Source organism: Podarcis liolepis (assembly GCF_965112155.1).
Source record: "Podarcis liolepis genome assembly, chromosome: 14".
Lineage (NCBI taxonomy): Eukaryota > Metazoa > Chordata > Lepidosauria > Squamata > Lacertidae > Podarcis > Podarcis liolepis.
The window spans coordinates 1531599-1553563 of NC_139569.1; the positions used below are offsets into that span (position 1 = coordinate 1531599).

Below are 21965 nucleotides of genomic sequence, written 5' to 3' on the forward strand. Positions count from 1 at the left end.
CCAGCTGCACGCTACCCAATGCTTTGTCTCTCTCTCCAGCTGGCAAGGCTGACAAGCCTCTCTGGGCCAGTGGGCGCCACAAGGCGAGGCTTCTGGCGCCTGCAGCTTTGCCCGCCTTTTGCAACACCCCGTGTGGGGCTGCCCCACAGCGAGCTTCCCTGCCTGCTGCCTCCCCTTGCTTGCACTTGAAGGGGGCTCCCTGGGACGGCTGCAGGGGACAAGCTCAGGTACTTCCCCTCTCAAGGCAGTGGGTCTGCCTGCGAATCGGCCCCAGCAAAGGCATTTGTTTAGCTGGGCCAGGGACACGGTCTGCTGGGCTTCCAGTTGCAAAAAGGGGCTCCTCCGCTCGTTCGATCAGCCACGAAATCCTTTAAGGGTTTAATCTCTAGAATTACGTAAGAGAACAAGAGGAACGTACGTTTAGAGAAGATTGGAAAACATTTATTGAATATATGGGGGGAAATGGTGTACACCTGAAAACGCTGGAAGCATTGAGATGAATTCAACAGTGTAAATAAGTTTAGATGGATGTAATACAGTCATACCTCATGTTACGTCCGCTTCATGTTACGTTCTTTCAGGTTATGTCCCGCGGCGACCCAGAAGTACCGGAAAGGGTTACTTCCGGGTTTCGCCGCTTGCGCATGCGCATAAGCGCAAAATGACGCCACACATATGCACAGAAGCGGCGAATCGCAACCACGCACGTGTGTGCAGATGCGCCGCTGCGGGTTGCACTCTTTTCATGTTGCAAACGGGCCTCTGGAATGGATCCGGTTCGCAACCAGAGGTACCGCTGTAATGGAATACTGAATGGTTTAGTTTTTGTAAAATATGCTGGGATTTATGATATGTCAAATGAAGCACAGAAAGAGAAGAAGGGAAGTCATTGCTGTCTTAAGGATGTTAAAATAAGTATTTTAAATTTCTAATCAGAAAATTTAATAAAAACTTTATAAAATCATCATCTCTAGAAATAGGCCTCTTGGATGATTGCAAAGGTCACCCCCAAAGCCAAGGGCTATCTTTTCAAAATAGTGCCGAGCATCACCGGCTGAGCAGGAAGCGAGCTCTGCGGCAGCTTCAGTTGCCCTGCAGGGGCTGGAGGGGTTTGGGCCCTGCAAGCAGAAGACCCCTCCCTGCCCCACAGGCGATGGCTCCTTCCCTGCCCAGCTGGGGGGCACATTCTGTGGCCATTCCTGAGTGCCCCTCTCTCTCTCCTCCTGCAGCCCCCTGGAGCGCGGCTGGCGGAAGCAGAAGGAGGGGGCGCAGGTGGGGCAGCCCAAGGTCCGCCTGCGGCAGGAGGTGGTGAGCCTGGGCCTCCAGCGGCGGGGGCAGCGCATCCGGGTCCCCGTCCGGAAGCTCTTTGCCAAGGAGAAGCGCCCCTACGGCCTGGGCATGGTGGGCCGGCTGACCAACCGGACGTATCGCAGGCGGATTGATAGCTTCGTCAAGCAGCAGATCGAGGACATGGATGACCACCGGTAGGTGACACAGCGGGTGGGGGCTTGGTTCTGCAGGTGGGGCTGCCGCGGCTGAAGGGGCCAGAGCTCCTAGGGACTGCCCTGCTCCTCATAGAATTGTAGAGTGGGCTAGGGACCCCCAGAGGCCATCTAGCCCAACCCCGAGCAATGAAATGTCCTACCTCCAAGGAGATTCCTTCCCGCCGAGGGAGCTTGTTCTGCCGTTGAGCAGCTCTTACTCTCTGGAAGTTCTTCCTGATCTTGAGTCAGGGCCTCCCCCTGCCAACCTGACCCCTCTCCCCACTGCAGGCCGTTCTTCACCTACTGGCTCACCTTTGTCCACTCGCTCATCACCATCCTGGCCGTCTCCATCTACGGAATCGCCCCCGTGGGGTTTTCACAGCATGAGACGGTGGATTCGGTGAGTGGCAGAAAACACGGCCATTGCGGAGCCGGTGGCAGCTGCAGCCCACCCCCCATTGCCTCTGTGGCCCCTTCCCCTTCCTTGACCACAGACCCAGGAATATGCCTCCCAGGCTTCTGCTCCTTTGCCTGGCGGGGTGAGGGGGGGTGCGCATCTGCAGGGCCCTTTTGCCCCCCCAACTCTCCCTTGCAAGGAGCCATGGCTTCCTTTTCGGCAGGTCTTGAGAAACCGCGGGGTCTACGAGAACGTGAAGTATGTGCAGCAGGAGAACTTCTGGATCGGCCCCAGTTCGGTGAGTGGCCCAGGCTGGTGTGGCTCTGTGGCAGCAACAAGGGCTTGGCTGCCGTGGCTCTGAGGCCAGTGGCCTTCTCAGTGGGGGCTCCCTGGCTTGTGGGGTGCTCTCCCCGGGGGGCTCACCTGGTGCCTTCCTTGCACCCCATCAAGTGCCAGGCAAAAGCGTTCCACCTCTCCCAGGCCTTTGCCTGTTGTTTTTAATATTTTTTTTTTAAATTTGAATTTACAAATATCATTTTAAAACAAAACCAATTGCATATCCATTATAATATTTTCTGCTCCTTTGGAATCTTGGTGCCTATAATTCCTAATAGAAAAGCTTCTGTGTTTTTTAGCAAAGGTTATTTTAAAGGTTTTTTTTCATTTCGTGAGATATCCTCTCCCTGTCACTCCATCACGGCCTTTTAAAGCAGGTTGTGTGTTATTGTCTTTTCCTCCCTTTTACTCTTACTTACAGAATTTCATGGAATTGTAGAGTCAGACGGGACCCTCAGGGTCCCTGAGTCCAGCCCTCTACAAGGCAGGGACCTTTTGCTCAGCCTGGGCCCCAAACCCACAACGCTGAGATTGTAAGAGCCTCCCTTTCTCCCAACCGACCTCTTTCTGCTGTCAGCTGCCCTGGGGTCTCTCTCTTTAAAAAAAATAAATAAATAAAATATTAGGAATTACAACAAAACATTTTATCAGTAAAAAACATATCATCCTTAATTCCCCCCTATTTTTCCTCCTCCCCCTACCCCATATTATAACCCCCTCTCCCACCCCCAGACTTCCCTGAGCTCCTCTCTCTGGTTTATCAACAAATATTATTCTCTGCATGTTACAAAACTGTATAGATCCTTAATTTATCTAACTAGCTATTATCAATCAAAAGTTTGTGGGTGTTTATTCAAAACCTGCCAAGGAGTCCAGTTCATTTTGTTGTTTTTTTAGGTACTTTGCAAAGGGTTCCTATTCTTCCTTAAAGTCACAGTTGTCCTTATCTCGTAGTTTATATGTCAATTTCGCCGATTCTGCATAGTCCATCAGTTTCCCTTGCCACGGTTCTTTGGTCGGGAGCTGCCCTGGGGTCTCTTGATGAAGGGCAGCCTGAAAGCTTGATAAACAACGATCCGTAGTAATGATGCCGCTGCCCCTGCCTCCCCCCAGGAAGCCCTCATCCACCTGGGCGCAAAGTTTGCCCCTTGCATGCGGCAGGACCAGCAGGTGCACAGCTTCATCCGCGCTGCCCGCCAGAAGGAGAAGCACTCCGCCTGCTGTGTGCGCAACGACAAGTCCGGCTGCGTGCAGACGCCTGCGGAGGAGTGCTCGGTGAGACACTGCTGGCCTGGGCACCCACACTGGGTGGGGGGGGGGCCCTCTCTCTGACCCACCACCCACAGCCTGGCACCTGCTCCTGGGTGCCAGGGCTCCTCCACTCCCTGCAAAGGGAGACCCTCCTCCTCCTCTCACCCCCTCGCTCTCCCTTGCAGTCCACCCTGGCCGTGTGGGTGAAATGGCCGCGGCATCCCAGCACCCCCCTGCTGGCAGGAGACAAGCGGCAGTTTGGCTCGGTCTGTCACCAAGACCCCAGGTAGGTCGGTCGATGGGTGCTGGAGGCCTAGTCTGCTGCGCTGACGGCCTGAACCTCCCCAGGAACAGCAGAGAGGTGGTGAGGGAATCGGGGTTCACCTCTTGCTCCCCCCCAGCACTGCTGATCTCTTTCCTGCGCAGGGTCTGTGAACAGCCAGCCTCCATGGACCCCCATGAGTGGCCGGATGACATCACCAAGTGGCCGGTAAGCCTGCTGACGATTTGGGGGCTACTGGGGGGGAGGAGGGAGGGCATTGCACCTGCGACAGAGTGGGGGAGGCCAAAGGAGCGCCCTTTGTGGAGCAACTGCAGCACAACAGCCCTCTGGAGCTGGCCGTGGGTCTTGCTCTCTGTAAGATTGCTGGGCCCCCCTTACTTCTGCAGCCCCAGAAGAGAACAATTTCTTTTTTAAACTTCCTCAGCCAGGGCCCTCCTCAGCTCCACCTACAGCCTTGGGGTTTCCTTGGAGTGCAGAGGCAGCCCACTATAACAACAACAGTAGTAATAATAATAATAATAATAATAATTAATAATAATTTATTATTTGTACCCCGCCCATCTGGCTGGGTTTCCCCAGCCACTCTGGGTGGCTTTCAACAGAACATTCAAAATGGAATAAAACACCAAACATTCAAAACTTCCCTAAACAGGGCTGCCTTCAGATGTCTTCTAAAAGTCAGGTAGTTGTTGATTTCCTTGACATCTGCTGGGAAGGCGTTCCACAGGGCGGGCGCCACCACCGAGAAGGCCCTCTGCCTGGTTCCCTGTAACCTCACTTCTCGCAGGGAGGGAACCGCTAGAAGGCCCTCGGCGCTGGACCTCAGTGTCCGGGCTGGATGATTGGGGTGGAGACGCTCCTTCAGGTATACACTCTGTCTCTGAGTCTATCCTGGACGCTGGAAAAGTGTGCTGGCCCCCAGCAACTTTGATCCTAAACTCCCAGGAGCCTGAAGGCCCAACCTCTGGGGATCCTAAAGCCCTGGGGTTGGAAACCGCAAACATGACAGCAGCCAAACGAAGGAATTTCATTAGGAAGAAAAGGCAGGGAGAAATCAGGCAAAAGGTCAGAGCAGAATGCAAAGGAAACCCCAGCCCCGGGGCTCCACAGCGGAATGAAACCTAGCCAGGTTTTCTCAAGGAATCTGGAAGGCTGCTCAGCTTCATCCAAGATCCTGTCTTGGATCCCTGGTGCTGGAAAGGGGATCCCCTGGTGCTGGGAGAGGAAGAAGCTGCAGGTAGCAGCTCAGCTTTTAGATCTTGTTGTCTCCCTTTAAAAACTTTTTCACGGGGAACTCCTGGCCCTTCCTGCCCTGGTCCTCAGCTGGGCATTTCAAGCGCTCATTCCAAGGACTGGAATTCCAAGGACAGGTTGCCTTAGGCAGGTTAAAGCAACCAAATTTTTAAAGATAATAATAATATGATGACTGGGGAATGGTGGGCAGCTCTGGCCTTCCTTGGCTCTTGCTGGAAGCCCCTTAGGCGAGGGACAGACTTTCTTGCCCCTCCAACTGCCCAGCAGCTGGTCTTTTTCTGTGGACTCTGACCGAGGGGTGTGTGTACCTTTCCCTTCGCCCATGGGACCTGCAGAGATGGGGGGTGGCAGGAGGCCCCTCCAGCCGGGACGTGCTCCGAGGAGGCCCCCACCCACTGCCCCCTCTCCTTCCAGATCTGCACCAAGAACAGCGCTGGCAACTACACCAACCACCCGCACATGGACTGCGTCATCACGGGCCGCCCCTGCTGCATTGGCACCAAGGGAAGGTAGGGGGAGGCCTGGGGGAGGCGGGGCAGCGCTAGGTGGCAGGCTGCCCATTGGCCACTCCGGGGAGGGGGGTGGGGGAGATTGACAGCCACCCCCCAAGGGATCAGCTTGGACTGTGTGCGTTCCCCCTCCCTGCCCTTCTGCTGCCCCCCTTAACTTCCCAGCTCTCTGCCCTCTTTCCTCCCAGGTGTGAGATCACATCTCGAGAATACTGCACCTTCATGCACGGCTACTTCCACGAAGAGGCCACCCTCTGCTCCCAGGTAATGCCCTCTCCCCGACTGCCAAATCTTGTGCGTTACTTTCAGAGCAGGGTGAGGCCCTGGCAGTGCTAAGCCCAGGTGGGCTCTCTCCCCCAGGTGCACTGCATGGATGATGTCTGTGGGCTCCTGCCCTTCCTCAACCCAGAGGTCCCAGACCAGGTGTACCGCCTGTGGCTCTCGCTGTTCCTCCACGCAGGGTAAGGCTGGCACTGGGCCCCCACCAGGACACACCAGCAAGGTGTGTGGGGAGGGGAGGGAGGGTTGTTTTCTCCCCCCCCCCGGTCCAACTGGCCTCCCTCTCCCCTGCCCAGCAGGATCCTGCACTGCTTGGTGTCAGTGTGCTTCCAGATGACCATCCTGCGAGACCTGGAGAAGCTGGCTGGCTGGCACCGCATCTCCATCATCTACCTTCTGAGCGGCATCACAGGCAACCTGGCCAGTGCCATCTTCCTGCCCTACAGAGCTGAGGTGGGTGAGGGGCTGCTAGGGGCAACGGAGCCCTTTCCTTTGGGCCCAGGGCTAGGGCACCTCCTGGGCAGGGACATGGCCCCAGGCAAGGCCTCTCCGGGAACAGCTTGGGGGAGCCTTCCTGCCAGAGCAGAGCAACTGCTGCTGCTCGTCTGTGTAAGCAGAACTGAGCCTGATGGGCCCATGGCCTGACTCTGGCCAAGGCAGCTCCCCGGTCCACCCACAACCCCAGGCCGCTCCTTCCTCTTCCGGCTCCCTTTGCTGGGCTTTTGCCTCCTGCTCCCGGCTCCCCCCTTTTCTGGCCTGGAGGTGGGGGCCCCTCCTTGCTCTACTTGTAGGGAAGCAGCTTCTCAACTGCCTCCCCCCCACGCCCCCCCCAAGGGGGGAAGGTGTTTTGCGCAAGGCAGGCCTAACGGGGACTCTGCCTGCCTGCCTCCCTCTCCTCTCAGGTGGGCCCTGCGGGCTCCCAGTTTGGCATCCTGGCCTGCCTCTTTGTGGAGCTCTTCCAGAGCTGGCAGATCCTGGCGCGTCCCTGGAGGGCCTTCTTCAAGCTGCTGGCCGTCGTCCTCTTCCTCTTCGCCTTCGGCCTCCTGCCCTGGATCGACAACTTCGCCCACGTGGGCGGCTTCGTCAGCGGCCTCTTCCTCTCCTTTGCCTTCCTGCCCTACATCAGCTTCGGCAAGTTTGACCTGTACCGCAAGCGCTGTCAGATCATCGTCTTCCAGCTGGTCTTTGCGGGGCTGCTGTCAGGCCTGGTGGTCCTCTTCTACTTCTACCCCATCCGCTGCGAGTGGTGCGAGTTCCTCACCTGCATCCCTTTCACGGACAAGTTCTGTGAGAAGTACGACCTGGACGCGCAGCTCCACTGAGCGGGGGGACCCCTCCCCAACTCCCCAATGCACTTAATTTAAACGCTTGCTTCTTCTTGCACCTGAGCTGCCTTAGCCCAGAGGATCGGAGACTCGTTTGCTGCAACCGGAACCTCTTGCCGTGCCTTGTTTTACGGAACTCTTTCCCCCCGCTGCCCTGTTTTTATGACGCTCCCTTTCAAAATGGCCTTTTTAACGGGATTTGTTACTTGTTGCCCAGGTGGTGATTAAAACACACAGGTAGCGTTTTAGCTACATTTCCAAAAGGGCCTTGGGCATTTCGTTTGCGCTCGATGGCGGAAGGTGGGGCCGCGGGGGAGTGCGTCCTTCGTGCAGTGCCAGAAACCCAGATTCTAACACCAGGAAGGCAAGAAGCTACCCCTGGATAGGGAAGGCAAGACCCTCAAAATGAAGGAGCCCCCTGATGCTGAGAGAGGCCCTAGATGCCCTCTGCTGGGGTGAATCATTCTGTGATGGGAGGAAGAATGGGGGTTCAAGTTGGGGGCTTGGGGTCCCTTCAAACCCTACACTTCTATGATTCCATGCCCCCAAGTCACCTGGGCTGCGCTTTCTGCAAGCTCCTCCTGGGTTTGGGGACGTTACCCCATTCTGCAAGAGCCGCTTCTCCAAATCACAACACGGCCGCCTCCCATTGCTTATGCACTTTATTGAAAGTCCAGCTAAGGCTGGCGCCTCCAGCGGGTGAGTGTCTTTGGCTGGGCACTGGGCTGCTGTGTGGCTGTTACTTCCAAATCCGCCCAGTTCACAGACAGTCCACTCTCTTCAAACCTGGACTCATAGCTGCCTTTGCCAGCCTCAGAGGAAACACCTTTGCCCTCCTGGGTCCAAAACGACGCCCCCCCCCCTTCCGGCAGCAGTGGTCCCTCGGGTGACTCTGTTGCTGACGGAAGCAGAGCAAGTCTGAAGTGCTCCTGGGTCACAGCTGTGGCGTTCAAAGAGTGGCCTCTCCCCATTTCAGAAACGCCAAGCGGAGCTCACAGAGCCTCCCCAAAGGGCACCTGTAGGGGAAGACAAGGGCCAAAGGCTCCTTTAGGCCTGAGAAGCAGCTGCTGGGCTCTCCAAATATGTGAGGGCAGCTGAATGTAGCTCAGAGCTTCTGCCTTGAGCACTGCAAAACCTCACTGCATTCAGGTCCAGAGCGAGAAAACCTACACGCCCCCCCAATCCTGGTGAGGGTCAAGTATGAGCCTTGTGGCTTCAGCATCTGCTCACAGCCAAGGCTGATGGATCTAACAAAACTCCCCCCCCCCCCGCCTGACAAAGCCACTAGCACCTTTCTCCAAAAGGCAGGCACAGCTGGTGGAGGGGACACTTTCTGCCTGCCAGCTACGGAATAAAACGATTTCCCAAACTGACCCCCAGATGCTCAGCTTAAAAGCACAACAATTTCCCCCCAAGAGCTTTTCACCATGTTGTAAACCAGGGGTCAGCAAACTTTTCCAGCAGGGGGCCGGTCCACTGTCCCTCAGACCTTGTGGGGGGCTAGACTATATTTTTTGGGGGGCGGGGCGGGAATGAACGAATTCCTATGCCCCAGAGATGCATTTTAAATAAAAGCACACATTCTACTCATGTAAAAACATGCTGATTCCCAGACCCTCCGTGGACAGGATTTAGAAGGCGATTGGGCCGCATCCGGCCCCCGGGCCTTAGGTTGCCTACCCATGTTGTAAACAGTCACTTCTGATACTGCCTTAAGCACATTACTGAACCTAGTTCAGTTCAGCAGTGCTGGTTTCCTTCTCAGCAAAGGGAATATGTTCCTTGCCTGTCCAGGACATTCAATGGAACCAGAGGGAAGACTACCCCCCCCCCCAGCTTTCTCCTGCCCACAGCAGAGCTGCTGAGAGGCAGCCAAGCACGAGACGTGGGGCAGCAGTGGGGAACAGAAGACCCAGCAAAGAGGTCAGGGGTATTTTGGGACTTGCCTGGCAGCTCATTTCCGGAGCTTTTTCACGAAGCTGACTTCATCTCGGTTTCGGATGCCGTACCTAAAAATAGCGTCGCTCACGTTACACGTCTGCCAAAACACACACATTGCCGTCGTGACAGACCCACCCACCCTTCTCCCCAAGGGCCGAGGAACATCAGGGGAGCAGCTGGACCAGGCCACCGTCCCGTCTAGTCCAGCATCCTGTTCCCCACAGGAGCTCAGCACCCCCCCCCCCCGCTTCCCACTGCTCATCCCAGGGACCACAGCCTTTGTCCACAGGGCCAACCGTCTTTCTTTCTTTCTTTATTTATTTCAAAACCCCCCAAAAATTTACAAACATCAAATTCAAAATCCATATTCATTTTCTAACATAAGCCTATTACCTAGATTACCTAAATTAAAATATATCTAATTGCTCTAGGCTTCCCTTTGCTATATGTAAATACAACACAATTAACAAATTACCAGTATATTATAAAAGATATTATAGGTTCCCATATACCCCCCACTCCCCTTCACCCATGTGTAATCTCAATATTTTACTTCCATCTTGTGTTGTTATAATTTAATAATTATTCAGTTGATTCTATTATTATTTTCTTGCTTACCCCTGCACGTTTTACACATTCTCTATTAACATTTCAATTCCGCAACCATATTCTTTCATGTATTGCTTCACTCCATCCCACTCTATAATTATTCTCTGATTTGAGTGGCCTCTAATAATTGCCATCAATTTTGCTATTTCTACAAACTCACAGAGTTTGTTTTGCCATTGTAACAGTGATGGGATTTTCTCCCCCTTCCACTAGTCTTATCTGCCAAGAACTTGCCCCCTCTCCTCTTGAAGACACCCGAGTGGGTGGCCAGCCCTGTGATGCTGAATTCAACAGCTGAGTTCTGCGCTGAATATTGCTGCACCCCCAGCCTGCTTCTTTCTCCACCCTGAGCCTGTCCAGAGTCCCAGCTTTTCAAACGCAATGTTTTATTTCTGGAGAAGAGAACAGCAGCCACACCCCCTTTTTTTGGCTCTCCCAAGTCCCAGGGCAGCTGGTTTCCTGCCCTCGCCTGACTGCTGGGGCTCCTCTCCTCTCCCCGCACAAATCTGTAATGAACTCCAGCTGTGTTCCCCCCACCTTCCCTGGGACTCGGCCCCAAAATGAGGCAAGTTGGATGAGCCCCACCAAGGCCGGCCGGAGCCTCCCGTGACTCACTCTCTCAGCTTCTTCCTGTCGTCTGTCAGCTTCTCTGCACCAAACGTTAAGCAGTATGTTCGCCACACGTACTTCCTGCAAGGGGAGGTTTGCTTATTTATAAAAATACTTTCTATGCCGCTTTCTCATAGTAACACAGCACAGCGGCTCACAGCAATATAAAACCATGCAGTAAAATTGTTAGGGGAAAATCTAGGTGCGAGGCTGCTCAGTCCCCCAGCTGGTTGGGCAGAGCCCGCGGGTCCCTGCGGAATAAAGGAAGGAGTCCAGCCACCAACCGGAGCAAATAGCTGTAGACCAAAGTTTATTGCGCAACAGGTTCAAGGAGGAATTTTGAACCCTGAGGATGGGGTGACAAGGTCTTTTAAAAGTTTCTATCTTATCCCAGCATATAGTTCATTAAGCATCATCACTACATCATTGTTTCACCAGAAAAGGAGAGGGTTATACATGATTAACATAGGAGGAATGTGTTGGGGCAACAGATGGATACAGGATATGTATTGGGAAGTACATTCTAAGCACCTGCTACAAAGGGACAAGAGAACTTTGGTTTGCATAGTCTGCCACCTGGGCAAGTCCAGAGGAGTGCCTTTGCCTTTGACACCTATGAGTATCTTCCTGTGAGCATGTGACCTCCCGCTTGAGGGATTGTGGTGGGAACCAAGTGGCTTGCAAGTCCTTGGCCAATGAAGCAAAGTGGCAGTGGAATGAAGGAAACTGGCAAAGGAGTTGATTTTATATGATTTTTAAAGCTAGGCAACTTCCCTGAGCTGTCAAGTCGAAAGGATACCTTTATGCATAATATTTGTAACATTTAACAACTTTAAAGATGTGCCCCCCCTCCCTGTAATTTCCGTAACAGAAATCATTTAACTTTTTAATGATTTTACTGTATGGTTTTATATTGCTGCACACCGTGGTGATTTACTTTTGTGATCCGGCGGTATATAAATATATTTAACAATCAAGTTAAAAGGAAAAGAATTAAAAACAGGCGCCAGCAGACCATTGTGGTGGGATGTACTTGTAGCCGCCTGCAGAGGCCTGGCGGAACAAAGCTTTTCGGCAGGCGTTTAAAAGTTGGCACAGAAGGTGCCTGTTGGCAGTCTGAGGGCAGAGGGCTGGCAGGTGGGAGCAGCCGATCTGAGGAAACTAAAGGCTAGCCCACCCGCCTGGGAGGGTCACACAGGAGGACCCCCCCCCGTCCTGGGCAGGGGGAAGGGCTCAACTCACCAGCTGATGTGCTGGATGCCCCCTGCCCGCTCCTGCTTCAGCTGCACAAACCGCTGGATGGCTTTCTTCAGGTCCAGGACGCTGGCATTCTGCACCACCACCACGGCTGCGGAGAAGAAAGCGTCATCATCACCCCCAGGCTGCATCTCGCGCATCCCGTCAGGACCCAGGACTCTCTCTCTTCCAACCCCCCCTCCCCACCGGGAACACCTTCAGCACCACCTGAGGGAGGGGCTTTGCAGGGCAAGAAAAGAGGCCTGGGGTGGTGAAGGGGGGTGTCTCTCGCAAAGTGGGCTCTGTGTGGAGAAAAGGGCTGGAAGGGCAATCAGGGCCTTGCTTGCTTGCATTATTGTATTTTTATATTTTGCTGGAAGCTGCCCAGAGTGGCTGGGGAAACCCAGCCAGATGGGTGGGGGTAATAATAATAATAACAATAACAATAATAATAATAATAATAATAATATATTATTTATACCCCGCCCATCTGACTGGGTCTCACTAGCCACTCTGGGCAGCTTCCAGCTAAATATAAAAAACAATACAGCGTCAGACATCAAAAACTTCCCTAAACAGGTATAAATATATAAATAGATAATAGATAATAGTAATAATAATAATAATAATAATAATAATAATAATAATTGCTCCCTGCACCTCCAGCGCATAAAGTCACGGAGGGAGGAGGCTGGGGGGCGTTTGCTCCTTCTGCTCAGTCTAGAGTCCGAAGGGCCCTCGGGGGTCATCCAGCCCACCCCCCGCGAGGCCGGAATGTGGGCGGGGCCAGGTCCGAGGGGGCGGAGCGACGCTGACTCACGCATGGGGGCCTCGGGGGCGTCGGCTCTGCGCACGCGCACCGTCATGGCCTGGCCGTACTCGAGCGCCACCTGCGAGCCGATCTCCTCGGGGGTCACCTGACAAGGGAGAGGGCGGAGTCAGCACCGCTGATCGACAGGCGAGGCCGGCCCCGCCCCCTCCGGGCGGCCTACCTGTGCGGGGAGGTCGCAGAGCAGCGGGTCCCTGACGAGGCGCGCCAGGCCGGCCTGCCACAGCTGCAGCACCTCGGCGTGGGCCGCGTCCACGGCGCCCTCCTCGCCCGCCTCCTCCTCCTTCGCCGCCTCAGGCGCCGCCATCTTGGGGAGGGGCGTGGCCTCCGGGACCGGCCGGAAGCGGAAGTGCCTGGGCGTGGCTTCGGCGGCGAGGGGGCGCGGGCGCCATGCTGCTCTTCTGCCCGGCCTGCGGGAACGTCCTGGTGGCCGAGGAGGGCGCGCGCTGCCACCGCTTCGCCTGCACCACGTGCCCCTACGTGCGCAACGTCACGCGCAAGGTAGGAAGGGGGGAGGGGACTGGGGAAGGAAGGGGGGGTCTCTTCGCTCTCCCCCCCGCCCACGAGCCCCCCTTCTCTCTGGCTCCTTTGGACAAAAAAATAAGGACACCAGCCAGGAATCCCAGAGCAAAACAGCAGCCAGTCGGCTTGGTCTTGATTGAAAACTGTCACGACAGGACTCCCACCTGCCACGAGGTGGAACAAGATGGAAGCCCCAACAAAAGAGCCCCCAAACTTTTATTAGCTGCTCATCCCCATGTTACACTCCCCCAAACTACATCAAGGTTACATAATGAAAGTGGAGGTCTGGTGGCAGTAATCTGAGCATCCTGGACCCTGCCCCATGGTTCCCCTTGCCCTCCACCGAACACCCATCAAGTGTAACAAAAGAGATCTTTGCACTGCCCTGTTTCCCAGCCAAGTTCATCACACCCTTTTGTCTTCATCTGGGTTTGTTATTTCTGGAATGGCTACCGGTCTGGCACTCAGGTATCAGGATGCCAGGAATTATCACTCAGGTAGATGGGCTGCTGAGTAGCTGAGCTCACATGCCTATATGAATTTCTGAAGTTTTCCCAGTGAGCCAGTACAGAGATCCATTGATCAGTGAATTGTTACGTTTGGTATTCTGCAGCAGAGGCCCCCTGAATAGATAGGAAGAAACTGATGAAGTGTTTGTGGGAACAAATCACAAAAGTTACAAAAGCGATTGTGCCGATTTTGGTAGTGGGCTGCATGTGCATGATACCTGGTGGAGGGGCAACCCCCCCAACCTATACATAAATTCCTGCAACACTTTCAGGTGACCAGCCGGCGCTATCCGAAGCTCAAGGAGGTGGACGACGTGCTCGGTGGGGCCGCCGCCTGGGAGAACGTGGACTCCACCGCAGGTGTGTGGGAAAGGGGGCCAGGGACTCCCGGAGGGGAGTCGGGAGGGAACCCCAGGGGTCATCCAGGCCAACCCCCTCGCAGGCAGCGCAGGGATCGAGCTCTCCTCCAGGGTTTGACCCACTCTCCCCCCGCCCTACCTGGAGATGCTGCCGGCGGGGATGGAACCTGGGAGCCCCCTTTGGAAGGCGAAACCCATAGTAATAATAATTTTTTATTTATACCCCGTCCATCTGGCTGGGTTTTCCCAGCCACTCTGGGCAGCTCCCAAAAGAATATTAAAAACATGATAAAACATCAAACATTGAAAACCTCCCTGTACAGGGCTGCCTTCAGATGTTTTCTAAAAGTCAGAGAGTTGTTTATTTCCTTGACATCTGATGGGAGGGCATTCCACAGGGCGGGTACCACCACCGAGAAGGCCCTCTGCCTGGTTCCCTGTAGCTTTGCTTCTCACGCTGAGAAGGTTCTGGCCCTTGTGACTCTGATGTAAGAGGGAGCTCAGGAAGCTGCCTTCCACAGAGTCAGACCCACCTGGCTCAGCGTGGTCAGCACTGGTTGGCAGCCACAGATCTGCAGGGTTCCAAGCAGGGGATCTTTCTCCCAGGCCCCCAGGAAGATGCAAAACAAGCGCCCCACTTGTCAGGTTGAGGGTCCTCATCATCTCCGGCCTTGGCCAGCCTGGGTGCTTGAGGCTGCAGGAGCCGCCCTCTGGCCCGGAGGGGGAGATACTCCACCACCCACCAGGTCCTGACACCCTCTTCCTTGTCTCTCCACCCCCCCCCCAGAGCCGTGCCCCAAGTGTGAGCACCCACGGGCCTACTTCATGCAGCTGCAGACGCGCTCGGCCGACGAGCCCATGACCACCTTCTACAAGTGCTGCAGCGCCCAGTGCGGACACCGCTGGAGGGACTGAGGCCGCAGTGGAGCTGACTGGGCAACTGGGGTGCGGGCGTCTGCTACTTTGTACATAATAAACAGTATATATGAGAAAGAGCTGCAAACATGTTCTCTCATTCTCTATGCGCAAGGAGGGCAGTGAGGGTTGCGTCCTACATATTTCGGAGCCAAAATGCACATCTGCTTAAAGGGACAAGAGGAATGGTTGGAGAGCTTGGTGTTTAGGGGAGCACCCTAATTTTTTGCAGTCATTTCTGCTACATTTTAAAAAGCTGGCTTGACCTGAGGTTCCACAGATGAAAGTAGCTTCTCCCACCCCCACCTGAGAGGAGCCACTGCCTTGCCCACAGTAGGAGCCGTTCAGGTGTTTCACCTGCTTACCCTGTGCTGCCACAGCACCAGTCTCTGCCACCGTCATCAGTATCCTCCCATTTGTGTGTTATAGGGTCAAGCAAGAAGCTGAGAGTCAGGAGGAGGTACAGAAACAATCTCTTTATTAACAAAAGCACACAACGACATTCACTGTCCTACTGTACAAAAGAGGCCTCATCACAAGGGAGCCATCTGCACCCACTTGTTCCAGTTCAGTTCATAGGGAAAGACCCTGCCCATTTTCAGGGTGCAGTCAACAGTGGGCTCATAGAAGACGGCTGGCGTGCTGCTCAGTTTGGGGCTGCTGACCACCTCCTCAAGGGTCGGCTTCGAGAAGAGCGAGGCTGGTCTCTGCTGCTTCAAGTGGAATTTCCTGATGCAGCCAAGAGATTCAAGGCCCTGTAAAGCAAAGGGGAAAAATTAACACACACACAGAGTTACTGAACGCTAACCTTTTTAAAGGTGTTGGGCGTAGGCTGTATTGAAAGCAGTGGTTTCATTGCGGGGGGCAAGTTGGACCCTCCAGATGTTGCTGGAATCTCCATTGGCCACGCTGCCTGAAGCTATTGAGAGATGTACAAGCAGTTATGTCCATCCCTGGCCATTTAGCATTTTCAACATGTAAGAAAATAGCAGCTGCTGATGGGCACATGTTAAGGTGGAGTGTGCCTTCTAAATGCCTTCCCTATGCAGGAAGAGAACCGTGGGCCTTTCCCTGAGGTGGCTCCTTCCTTGCCCTGTGCCACCACAGCCAGGCTCTGCTCCCTAACAATGGTAGGAGTTTGGGTGGGCAGGTCCTGCTCTGCATCCATCAAGGGTGCAGAAAACCAGCGCTATTGTGCAGCTCCATCTCCAAATCTCCTGAACAGGAGTTGCCAGAAAATGCCCAAGTGCTTTACTCTGGCCTTGGAAGTAGGGTGGGAAACAAATGTGGCTAAATATATAAACTTCTATTTTAAGACAGAGGCTGGGACTAGCTGACTTCCTGCCTCTGCCCTGGGCCTGCGCAGATATGGCCATTCCCTTCTTTGCCACCAAGTCACTGTTCTTGCATGCTGAGCCCTGGGAAGGGAGACAGGCAGCAACATGCAGGTAAGCTGGAAACACCTGGGCAGAGGGGATCCACCTTGACCCCAGGAGACCAAACATACCTGCAGAATCTCCAGAAGAGCCACTGGCTGCAGGACGCCCAAATAGTGGTGGCACAGAGCTGCTTCCGTTATGCCAGGCTTGGTCATGATGTGGCAGAGCACCCCCTCCATGATGCCCTTGCAGACTGGCTTGTTCAGGCTGCCGTCCACGATGCGCCACGGCCGGCCGACAAAGCTGATGTTCCCACCAGCGCTGTTTTGAGAGCAGAGGTGCAAGGAGAGAGAGTGAGAGGAGCGGAACCACTGCTGCTATTGGCAAAGGGGACAGCCTCTCCCCCCATGAAGCAACCTGGCTCCTGCGGCCATCATCTTATTTGTGTGCCTCTTGTCTGGGAAATTCAAAAGGCAGTAACATGAGAAGGGGCCTTCTTTGGGGTGGCTTCCTGCTTGACTGGCACATTCCTGACCTTCAGGCACCAGTCAAAAACTTCCCCCTATAATCAGGCCTTTGATTATCTGTGGCCTTTTAGAAGTGGGTGGGATGTTTCTAATTTATTTCTCTTCTTGGTTCTAATTATATGGGCTTTTGTTTTGTTATTTGGTTGGCTGGTTGTAAGTTGCTTTGGGCAAGGTAAAACGACTAACAAATTTAACAAATAATAATGCACTTGTAAGCACAGGCAAAGGCCAGGCCCCGCTGAAGGCTGCAGCACAGTGAGTGAGCAGATCCCAGCAGCTTTTGGTGGTCTGTCCCAGCCAGGCCTACTCGCGTCTCAACTTAAGAGCCAGGGGAATCTTTAAGACTGGTGCCAACCTCCTCGAGAATAACCCCCAGGGGGCAGGTTGGGTCTCCAAAGCACAATACAGCTGACTAGAGGTCCCAGAAGTACTGGAATCAGCAGGAAGTCCCTCTCTGAAAACCCCTCAAATCCACCGGCACAAGTGCTGCCCTGGCCACAAACGGAGTCTCGTTCCCTTTTGAGATCCTGCCACAACAGCAGGAACATCTCAAGGGGTTTGGTGGGGAAAACCTGAATACCTGTTGTTTGCTTCTGAATACCAGTTTCCGCTTCTTGCTGGAAACGGCGGGGGGAGGGGGGGTAGTGCCCTTGTGCTCGAATCCTGCTTGCAGGTTTTCACAGGATCACAGAGCTGTAGAGTTGGGAGGGAATACGCAGCTGTCCCATACAGGGACGGAGGCTGCAACCTTGGTGTGGTCAGCATCAGGCCCTGACCAACTGTGTTCCATTACAATATCTGGTGAGAACAGGGTGCTGCAGCAGATGGGCTGGATCCAGCAAGATTTTCTTAAACTAACCAATGGGGGAGTTGGGAGTCCCTAAAACTTTCTGAGGTGGGTACACGTCCTGGGAATCAAGTGAATGTGGCCGCTAATGTCTTAACTGCCTCTGACTACGAAGTGGGTGTGTTGAAGCAACACCGAAGCCGCTCTAATCTAAGTTATGTTGTGACTCTTTGGACGCAGCTCTTCTCCGGCAAAGAGAATTCTCTCGTTTCATATGATCTGCACACTCACCTTTCGTATTCTGCCTGCCATACTTTCCCCGCAGAACATCCTAGGGAAAAGAGCAGAAAGCACAACTGGCACCAGGAGCACAACAAGAGGGGTCCAGCCCACCTCCTCAAATTGCTGGGCTGCGTGACAACTGCATGGATAGTTTGGATGAGCAGCACAACCAGGAAGAGGAAGCCCCCATGCGGGTGGAAGGGGCTTGGGGAACAAAAAGCAGCCACCAGGAAGGAGCAATTATTTTTAACCTTCCCCCCCCCCAATATCCCTAATATGGGATTTTGTATATAAATTTTCCCTCGGCTCTTTATGCTGGCCCATGTAGAACCAGCATGGATAGTTGGCCCCGGGGCATATTTGATGTTTTCTCCCCTTAAGGCCTTGATCTATAGGCTACCACTAAAACGAGGCTGTGTTTTAAACTGTATTCTAACCTCTATTTTAATCAACTGTTGTTTTTAAAAATGTTTTTACTGTATTTTATGCTTGGTGTTAGCCGCCCTGAGACCGGTCTTGGCTGGGGAGGGCAGGGTATAAATAAAATATTATTATTATTATTATTATCGTAGAGAGAGCAACAGAGAGAGAGAATGGCAGGCCCTGTGGACTGGCTGGTGGTCTTGCCCCTCCATGGCTCTGAGGGAGCCCCATGACGTCAGGCACGCCAAAGGCACTGCATGGATGGGAACAGCCCTGCCTTGCAGGCCTTTCCCCACCTGGTCTGGGAGGGGGAGGCCCTGGCTGACATGACTGACGGACTACAAAAGCTGTGGGGGTTTTTGGGGGGGCGGAGGAGATGTCTTGTTGGTGTTGGTGCTGTTAAGTCTTTGTACCTTTATTATGGATCTTATGGATCACGTGGAAATTGTGCAATTCGGTTGTGTACTTTTTAATGTTCAATGTATTTTTATGACTACTTTTCTAATGTTTGCAATTATTCAATTATTTAAATGCTGCAAGTCCTTCCTTCCCTCCCCCCCCCCCTTTTTATGAAGATTGCCCACTCTGGGATCCCACAGCTAATTCTCCCTGGTCTCCTCGCTGGCCCAAATAGGACTAATTTAGCCAGCTAGCCCTGGTGATCATCTAATGTTTATTGGATAGATTTCCTCCCTAAATTGATTTTTGAATTCTAAATTTATTGTTATTCACGTTTTATACTGTATTTTATGCTGTTTTTTGTTGCATCAATTAAGTATTTTAAATTTGTTGTTAGCCGCCCTGAGCCCGGTTTTCTGAACCGGGAAGGGCGGGGTATAAATAAAAAATTATTATTTATTATTATTAGAGCCTGGTTAAAACTGTGGAAAGGTGGAACGAGTGATTGATACAAATAAAATGGCTGATGGATTGCCTCTGCACAAAGGGCCTCCCTATTACTCCAACCCCAGTTGCTGGAGGGATGGGGGGGGGGGTTGTGCTCAGGTCCTGCTTGGGGGCTTCACCGTGAGTTGCCTGGCTGGCCGCTAGGAGAAGAGGATGTGGGCCTGGATGGGGCTCCCTTTGGCCTGATCCTGCTGCAGGCTCCCACCAACCCATTCCTGGAGTTTCTCCTGCCTGCCAAGTGTGGAGAAGGAGCTCAGTGGGGCTCCTCACACGTACCGCTGGAGTCGCCAGGGGCTGCTTCCGGCTGCAAGATGGGATCCTTGCGTGGCTCCCTGGTGTGACCACCACAGTCTTCGGCTTCCTGGCTGCTCAGGCCAGAGGCCTCTTTCCCACTGCCCTTCCCCACAGCGTCCATCCTGCAGCCTCGTATGGAGCCTGGCTCTGGTGCGGCAGTCCCTTCTTGCATCTCTGGAGTCCTTGCGCCACCAGGGCTGGCATTCAGGGCCGCAGGGCTGCTGGCTCCTTCTCCCGGCATGCTCTGGGTGCCTTGGCCAGCAGCTTCTCCATCCAGACTCTCCTCCTCCGTCTTCTGCCTTTTCCTCGCTGGCTCTTCCTCTGACAGAGCAGAAGGAGAAGCCCTGCTGAGCTCCGTCTCCCCTGACTCAGCCGGGTCCTTCGGGGGAGCAGAGTCTTTGCCTTGCAGGACCTCGGGGCCATCCTCCTTGAGGCGTACAGAGTGCAGCAGCCAGGGGCCGGCGAATCTCCTTGCCACCAGCCGGGCGGTGTGGCCGCCGACTTCTAACACATGCTCCAGGTCAATGAGGTCCTAAGGGGGAGAAGGAGACCAGGACCACCCTCAAAGAGAATCAGAGCAAAAGCCTACAGAACCAGATCTCTTAAGGTCCATGAATAACCATAGTTTAGAGGTCCCGGACCCTAAGGAAGTCAGACTATCCTCCACCAGGGCCAGGGCCTTCTCAGTGATGGCTCCGACCTGGTGCAATGCTCTGTCCCATGAGACTAGGGCCCTGCAGGATTGAACTTCCTTCTGCCTGTAAGACAGAGCTATTCTGCCTGGCCTTTAATCTGAATTCAGCCTGATCTTTTATTTCCCTCCCCCCCCCCCTTTTATGAAGATCACCCACTCTGAGACCACACAGCTAATTCTGCCCTGGTTTCCTCGCTGGACCAGTAGGACCAGTTCAGCCATCTAGCCCTGGGGATTATCTAATGCTTATTAGATGGATTTCCCCTAAATTGATTTCTGAACTTTGAATTTTATTTTTATTCATGTTTTTATACTGTATTTTATGCTGCTTTTACAATCAAGTGTTTTAAATTTGTTGTTAGCCGCCCTGAGCCCAGTTTTTGAACCGAGAAGGGTGGGTTATTATTATTATTATTATTAATCTCTCTCCCCCATCACGTGGGGATCTCTGCAGTCCAAATGACAATTTGTGCTTGCCACATATGAAGGGGTTAAGACCCACAAAGTTGCAGAATTCCCAGACAGGACAATTTTTGAGGTCATATCCCCTACATACTGTGGTGGGGAAAGGAGTCAAAAGATCTTAATATTGCCTCCTTCCTGCTTGGCTCAGTCTCTTTCTTCTTGCCAAACCTTTGATGGAGCAGGATGTCTGTCCATTCTCCTCTGAGAGAAGATTCCATCTGGATTTTTAGAATGCAGCTTAAAAAATAGATTTGCCTGCCTTGTATTTGTTGCTGTTACTGCTGAAATCAAGGACAAGGCTATCTAGAGCAGTGTTTCCCAAACGTTTTTGGGCAACGGCACACCTGTTTACCGGAAAAAAATCTCGCGGCACACCACCATTAAAGCCCCGCCCCCGTGACGTCATTCGGGGAGCCGGCGGCCCGGGCCTGAGCTGGAAGGAGAGGCGGTGCTTTTCGGCACAAGGCAATCGGCCTGGAATTGTTTCCCGCGCGCTGTGAAAGGGAACAGCTGCGGTCGCGCGAACCCTCCGGCGCTGGGAGGGGAAAGGGCGGAGTCGCAGAGCACCAGCTGGCCGAGCGGTTGCGCGCAGCGTTGCGCTTTTGGAGAGCGTGCGGCTGCTGCTAGGGGATCCGGGGACGTGAGCAGGCCTGGCCCGACCCGGGTTGAAGGAGGACAAGCCGGCAGCGCGCCAAGTGAGTTCGGTTGCGCGCGACGGCCCCCGCTCCCCCCACCCCCGCCGGATCCTCGCCGCCGCCGCCTCTCGCCCGCCTCCCTCCCACGGCACACCAGCCGATGTCTCACGGCACAGTAGTGTGCCGCGGAACACCGGTTGGGAAACACTGACCTAGAGCACGTAAACATTGTTTTTACCATACAGTTTATTGCCTGATTCTTTATTGAGAAGGAAGGGAAATTCCAGCCTGCTATCACAGTCTGGACAAAACAAAATTTAACTAATTTAACCTTAGTCTCTAGTTTCTGTTTTAAATGTCGCAAGGGATGGTGACTTTTTAACTCTGCTAACCCAGCGTTTTAAATCCTACATGCACGCGAGACAGGAAGAACTGCCGTTAATAAGCCTTTCCTACCTGACGAAATCCACCCGACACATCGCACCCACCTGGAGGTACTGGGGCAAGAGCCGCTTGCGCTCCCCACCGGCCACTTCGTAGTGCTGGAACTGCCTGGCAAGGTCCACCGTGGCCACCCCAAAGTGGGAAGCCTCACCGATGGCTCTGTAGACTTCCAGGGCGGCGGCAGCATCTGCAGGGCTGTAAGAGAGGCGCTCCAGGGACTGAAGGAGGTGGCCTGCCTGGCAGTCTTCTTCCTGGACACCAAGGAGTCTGGTGAAGGCGATGGGGAGGCAGGAGGCTCCGACGGGGAGGTTCTCCAGATCTGGCGGACCTACAAGTACAAAATGGGGTGGGTCAGGACAGAGGGAGCCCGGCAGGCCACCCTAGCTAGCTGCTCTGCCAGATATGTGGGGGTCTGGTGGGATTGCTATGAGGAATGATGAAAATTGCCACACACCACTGTGTCAGCGATGAAAGCCTTGCTT

General features: G+C 53.9%; 4 protein-coding genes across 16 annotated transcripts in view; 2 read left to right on the forward strand and 2 right to left on the reverse strand.

The window, feature by feature from the left end:
* The window catches only part of RHBDF1 (rhomboid 5 homolog 1), a 28934-nt gene extending 21553 nt beyond the window's left edge, over positions 1–7381 (forward strand). For 3 of the 8 annotated variants that reach the window (XM_083474705.1, XM_083474707.1, XM_083474704.1), the window contains 11 exons: positions 1230–1484; positions 1773–1884; positions 2105–2179; positions 3331–3492; positions 3654–3754; positions 3895–3958; positions 5420–5514; positions 5703–5778; positions 5875–5975; positions 6090–6246; positions 6696–7381. In XM_083474705.1, coding sequence (XP_083330831.1) covers positions 1230–1484; positions 1773–1884; positions 2105–2179; positions 3331–3492; positions 3654–3754; positions 3895–3958; positions 5420–5514; positions 5703–5778; positions 5875–5975; positions 6090–6246; positions 6696–7115 — 1618 coding nt within the window. In that variant the 3' untranslated portion in view covers positions 7116–7381. Of the gene's footprint in view, positions 1–1229; positions 1485–1772; positions 1885–2104; positions 2180–3330; positions 3493–3653; positions 3755–3894; positions 3959–5419; positions 5515–5701; positions 5779–5874; positions 5976–6089; positions 6247–6695 lie in introns of all 8 variants that reach the window. The other 5 variants (XM_083474706.1, XM_083474708.1, XM_083474709.1 and 2 more) reach the window with 3 other exon arrangements.
* A 381-nt stretch (positions 7382–7762) lies between these two features.
* On the reverse strand, positions 7763–12649 carry SNRNP25 (small nuclear ribonucleoprotein U11/U12 subunit 25; the record flags this gene model as incomplete). Its single annotated transcript, XM_083474851.1, has 6 exons — positions 7763–8134; positions 9065–9127; positions 10284–10358; positions 11520–11625; positions 12334–12430; positions 12506–12649. The coding sequence occupies 5 exons, from the start codon at positions 12647–12649 to the stop codon at positions 9073–9075; spliced, it is 477 nt and encodes a 158-aa protein (XP_083330977.1). The 3' UTR covers positions 7763–8134; positions 9065–9072.
* An 82-nt stretch (positions 12650–12731) lies between these two features.
* POLR3K (RNA polymerase III subunit K) lies at positions 12732–14735 on the forward strand. The gene is made up of 3 exons (XM_083474861.1): positions 12732–12843; positions 13646–13733; positions 14520–14735. Exons 1-3 carry the CDS (start codon positions 12733–12735, stop codon positions 14645–14647), a joined length of 327 nt encoding a protein of 108 aa, XP_083330987.1. The 5' UTR covers position 12732; the 3' UTR covers positions 14648–14735.
* A 373-nt stretch (positions 14736–15108) lies between these two features.
* GTF3C1 (general transcription factor IIIC subunit 1) overlaps positions 15109–21965 on the reverse strand; it is a 39352-nt gene continuing 32495 nt past the window's right edge. For all 6 annotated transcript variants that reach the window (XM_083474669.1, XM_083474667.1, XM_083474668.1 and 3 more), the window contains 5 exons: positions 21528–21811; positions 19228–19777; positions 17632–17671; positions 16155–16347; positions 15109–15402 (listed from right to left, as the gene is read on the reverse strand). In XM_083474669.1, coding sequence (XP_083330795.1) covers positions 15181–15402; positions 16155–16347; positions 17632–17671; positions 19228–19777; positions 21528–21811 — 1289 coding nt within the window. In that variant the 3' untranslated portion in view covers positions 15109–15180. The remainder of the gene's footprint in view (positions 15403–16154; positions 16348–17631; positions 17672–19227; positions 19778–21527; positions 21812–21965) is intronic.

What these genes read in the sequence shown, in the direction of transcription:
- POLR3K (XM_083474861.1), top strand. Translation starts at nt 12,733, where the DNA reads ATGCTGCTCTTCTGCCCGGCCTGCGGGAACGTCCTGGTGGCCGAGGAG. An exon ending in TGCGCAACGTCACGCGCAAG is followed by an intron (nt 12,844 to 13,645) that starts GTAGGAAGGGGG and finishes CAACACTTTCAG; the next exon opens with GTGACCAGCCGGCGCTATCC. An exon ending in GAACGTGGACTCCACCGCAG is followed by an intron (nt 13,734 to 14,519) that starts GTGTGTGGGAAA and finishes CCCCCCCCCCAG; the next exon opens with AGCCGTGCCCCAAGTGTGAG.